At 40.4% G+C, this 4,897-nt stretch overlaps 1 protein-coding gene across 1 annotated transcript; it reads right to left on the bottom strand.

The window, feature by feature from the left end:
- Positions 1-3,805: 3,805 nt before the first annotated feature.
- LOC112503277 lies at positions 3,806-4,678 on the bottom strand. Its single transcript, XM_025107338.1, has one exon. The coding sequence runs from the start codon at positions 4,676-4,678 to the stop codon at positions 3,806-3,808; it is 873 nt and encodes a 290-aa protein (XP_024963106.1).
- Between the last annotated feature and the right edge of the window lie 219 nt (positions 4,679-4,897).

Genomic DNA, 4,897 nt, shown 5'->3' with positions numbered 1-4,897 from the left:
AAATCAAACAACCAAATGGCTCAAGACAACAAAGAAAAGCTATTAGAAGGACTGCATAAAAGTTAAAACAACAAATGGAAATGAAAACAAGAAGGTTTAAAACAGCAAAATCAATACATCATCTACTTCACAACAGCAATTCAAAATGGAAAGTCATTAAAACAACCAATATTAAAACAACAAATCAAGCATGAAACTAGATCTAAAAACAGCAAATTTAAGGAGAAACAACTAAAATTTATGTCAAAAACAGCAAAGAATAGAAACACAATTATCATAATGGCTAGCCTTGGCCACAACATGCCCATGAAATGTTAAAAACAACAAATGAAAATAGCATACTATAGGCATAGCAGTACTTTATGTCAAAACAACAAGTGCTTTAGGTAGCAAAATCGATATTAACTTACTAAATGATTAAGCATAGCTAGAATAGAAGTATGTAAAAGGGTTAAGAAATTAGAACCTGTCCTACTCAGACTGAGTAGGAGAGTCTGAATGTTGTAGCAAGTTGGACTTTGGTAGAGGTGGGAGCTTGATTGCACACTTTGATTTCCCATGCTTGGCAGCTGCTCTGAGCATTCTCTTCTTCTGCATCTTGTACTCAGCCTACTGTACCCGTTCTTTTTTCAAAATGTCCACCTCCTTCTTCAAGTCATCCACCCTCTTCATTAGCTTGTGGTGCTTCTTCACTATTGTTCTCTTCAAAGCATTGGTGTGATCCTACATTGCCTTTAACAATTCAGCCTTTAGGGCTGCCATGGATGAAGTTGGTGTATCTAGCTGTACCTTGGCATTCACCCTCATCAATCTATCCAAATTTTTCTTGTCTATCGAGGTCTTCTCCTTAGACATCACATCCTTGGGCAAGGCTAAGACTTGGGCCTTTTGCATAAGCCTATGAATCAAGGAAGGGTATAGCAACTTGCCATTTGTTCTCTCTACACATGCCTTGATGTTGGAGCATATCATCCTCCGAACATCAAATGGCCTAGCCTCTAAAATGCAATACAAGATGAAAACTCTCTCTAGGAACAAATTGGTATCATGGCTAGTGGAGTGAATGGTGTGCCTCATGAAGTAAAACCATAGATTGGCCTCAGGCTTCAGATATTGGGTTTTTAGAAGCCTATCCCTTCCCTTGAATCTCCAAACAGCCCCTTCTTTGGCTACCTTAGCTAAGATCAAATCAATCTCTTCATCAGAGCACCCAACAGTCAACCTATCTAGCTCAGAGTATGAAGGAGGGATGAGCTATAGTAGGTCATTTATGGCATTGGTTGAGTATGAAACAGGGGTCTTTATTACTCTCAAATCTACCCCATCAGTGACTGCTACTTCAGTATAAAACTCCCTAACCTAACTAAGATTGTATTGGTTAGGTGTGTCACACAGAGTCTCCCATCCCAAAGAATATATTGTGGCCTTGATGTTAGGATTGGGCAACAGTAGCTGTTATGAAAAACCCTTTTGCACCACCCCCACTTTCTCAGAAAATTGCAAGTAAGTTTTTCTTGCTAATGGTGTGCTAAAAAAGTGCTTGGGCTTTAGAAATATACCTGGCCCTTCCTCAAATTGTTGCTCTGGCCTTTTTCTTCTTTTAGATGCCCTTTCCTCGGCCTCTGATCTGTCACTATCCTCTCTCCTCCTCTTTGAACTCCTTGTTTCAACTCTGTTCATTCTCCTCTTCCTTGGCATTTTCTTTCTCAAGCTAGCCCCTGTATCAACCTCCTCTCTTTCTTGCTTCATATGTGGCCTGCTATGCTCAGGACTATGGTGGGCAGAATGTACACCTTTGTAGTAGTCATGAGTCCCAGAGTGTAAAGGGCTAGTAGGTTGGTTTAGACTAGGCATGAATGGGTGAGTGGAATGGGGTGAGGGTGGTGGTGTTTGAGTGACAGGGGTGTTTTGTGGGTCAGAAAGGTCTTCATTGTGTTCAAAGGGTGTAAGGCTTGGATTAGTGGGTGATAGACCTAAGACAAAGTCTAGTTCTTGGATGGATACAGTTTGTGGCAAAGGGATAACATGTTCAGTGGGTGTGGAAGGTGTGGTTGTAGGCTGGATTGGTGAAGGTATAGGGCTGGTAGTGACTGTTTCAACAAGGGCTGGTCTAGGAACTGATTGGGATGTGGTTGCATGGTCAAATAAGGTAGGTTCTACAGTAGATGATGAAACAGGAATAGTGGTGAAGTGTGGTGAGTTCATGAAATTGAACTCAATGGGTATGTTTCCAGTGAAGGTGGGTGTATGGGTTGTGGTAACAGGTAGTTAGGCAGGGGCTGGATTACACTCTGGTTCCCTCCTAATCATCCTATCCATGGCTGCCAAAGCAGCACTAACAAAATTTTTAAGGGATGAATTTCCCTTTTTAGATGCTTGGGTAGCCATAGAAGGCTGAATTCAGATCATAGCTATAGCAGGGGCACAAGTTGCTGATCTTAGGCCCAATACCTCATTAGAGGCAGCAATGGCCTCATCCACAGTTTATCTTAACATAAAACCCACACTGGCTTGAGGATAAACAGGAAAGCTAGACAACAAATCCATATTTAAAGGTCTAGAAACTTTTAAACCTATTTGGTGCCTCTCTGTTATGCTTGAAGGTATGTTCCGAGTGTTCATCTGAGTTGCTGCATCTGCCATTACATTCAAAGAGGTTAAGTCCTCTTGTGTTGGTTTGCTTGTGTTGCTCTAAACACCATGCCTCTTTGATGGTGAATCACTATCATCAGATACATTGATCACAGTGCCCTTCTTTTTCTTTACTGGTTTGAAATTGGTCAGACCCTTTGCTCTGCTTCTGGTAATTCTTGGGCCAAATTGGTATTATGGAGGAGGCTGTTGTTCAGACTTCACAATCACAGTACCCTGAGTTTGGGTTTGAGTGGATGATTGAGGTCTGGTTTTAGCAAAAAGGACCTGCCTCAAGGGAATGGCATCAATGGGTTCTTCTTCACTCTCACTGGAGTGATCATGATTGGTCGCAGGAGGCATAGAATCAGATTCCCCTTCCCTTCTTCTTGCTCGAGTTTTAACAATGGCCATACAAATGGAACAGGGGACTGTTAATGGTTCTTGGAGCAAAGAAGAATAACGGTTGTGAACAGTGGCTTGAAACTAACCCGAATGGTGTATGAACAGTGGTTATGGGGTTTTTAAAGCTTCTAAACTTAGTCTCCAAGATTGTAGCTTTGCAAATTTCAAAATTTCTCTGGATGATTGACAATTATCGAACGACTAGTATGATTAGTCAGAAATCGTACCTTGCTTAGCAATGCCAGTTCACATGAAGTCTTTTCCTTCTCGAGAATGCTTATTTGATGAGCTATGGCTGACTGTTCCTGGTATGATGGAGAAGAGAGTACGATGATGTTGCTGGTGAGTTAAAAGTTTGGAGACGAAAGGACAGTCACCGGTCTTGGTCTAGTACGAATGCGTGGGATCCTTGACAGGCCGTACCAACAGGCTTCGAATTTTGGGCTTCTTCTTCATGGCCTTCTCTTTTTGGGCTTCGTGATCACGGATTCATCTTTGGGCTACCTTCCTTGTGGCCTGTTAAGAAATGAGGATGGCTATCAATTGTTTTTAGCCGGGCCTGGTTAATCGAGAGATTGGGCCGGCTGGCCCAAAGACAATTAAAACAAGATCCAAACCTTTTAATATAAACTTAATATATTACATATTATGAAATAAATAGATAATTATTCTAGAAGAAAAAAAATTAAAAGCTTACTCTAAAAATTAAAAAATGAAAATGCAAAATAAAATGAAAATAACAACTTACAATTATATATATATATAAATACTAAATATTCACAAAGATAACCTCAATCGGTTGTGTAACACTCATGGACTCAAAGAAAGGTTTTAATCTTTGTCCATTCAGTTTGAAAGTGGTACCCCTCTCCGGATCTATCAGGTCAATGACACCGTAGGGGTATACCTTGGAAATAACAAAAGGTCCGGTCCATCGGGAATTCAGCTTTCCCAGAAATAATTTTAACCTTGAATTAAACAACAGGACTTTTTGGCCTTCTATGAACTCTTTTGGAAGAATCTTTTTATCATGCCATTTCTTGGTATTTTCTTTGTATAGCTTAGCATTTTCATAGGAAAAATTCCTATGTTCTTCCAGTTCACATAGCTGCAAAGTCCTTTTTCTTCCGGCCTCATCTAAACTCATGTTGAGTTCCTTAATGGCCCAATAGGCCTTGTGCTCTAATTCCACAGGTAAATGACAAGCTTTTTCAAAGACCAATTTATAGGGAGACATACTAATAGGGGTTTTGTAAGCAGTCTGACAGGCCCACAATGCATCATCTAACTTAGAGGCCCAATCCTTTCTATGTGGCTTGACTACTTTGGCCAAAATCCCTTTTATCTCCCTATTTGACAATTCAGCTAATCTGTTGGTCTGAGGATGGTAGGCAGTTGCTACCCTATGCTTGATGTCATACTTATCAAGGACTTCTTCTAACATGTTGTTTATGAAGTGAGTGCCCTCATCACTAATTAAGGCACGAGGAATACCAAATCTAGTGAATATGTGCTTTTGTAAAAACTTCACAACTGTTTTAGCATCATTGGAATGGCAAGCCATGGCTTCCACCCATTTGGACACATAGTCCACAGCTACCAATATGTAGGCACAATTATTGGACAGAGAAAAAGGTCCCATGAAGTCTATACCCCAAACATCAAATAATTCTATTTCTAGAATTTCGTTTAAAGGCATTTCATTTCTTCTAGAGATATTTCCACTCCTCTGACACTCATTGAAACTTTTTACAAAGTTTTGAGCATCATTGTGCAAAGTAGGCTAGTAGAATCCTGATTGCAAAACCTTGGATGCTGTCCTACTTTCTCCAAAATGTCCTCCACATGGTCCTGCATGGCA

Source organism: Cynara cardunculus, unplaced genomic scaffold, assembly GCF_001531365.2.
Source record: "Cynara cardunculus var. scolymus isolate 2C unplaced genomic scaffold, CcrdV1 Un_Scaffold_2807, whole genome shotgun sequence".
In the NCBI taxonomy this organism is placed as follows: domain Eukaryota; kingdom Viridiplantae; phylum Streptophyta; class Magnoliopsida; order Asterales; family Asteraceae; genus Cynara; species Cynara cardunculus.
The sequence above is the reverse complement of the archived record's forward strand: the minus strand, read 5'-3'. Positions and strand labels throughout refer to the sequence as shown.

Bases quoted from the DNA above. Each gene is read 5' to 3' on its own strand.
- LOC112503277 (XM_025107338.1), bottom strand. From the start codon at position 4,678: ATGGGACCTTTTTCTCTGTCCAATAATTGTGCCTACATATTGGTAGCT.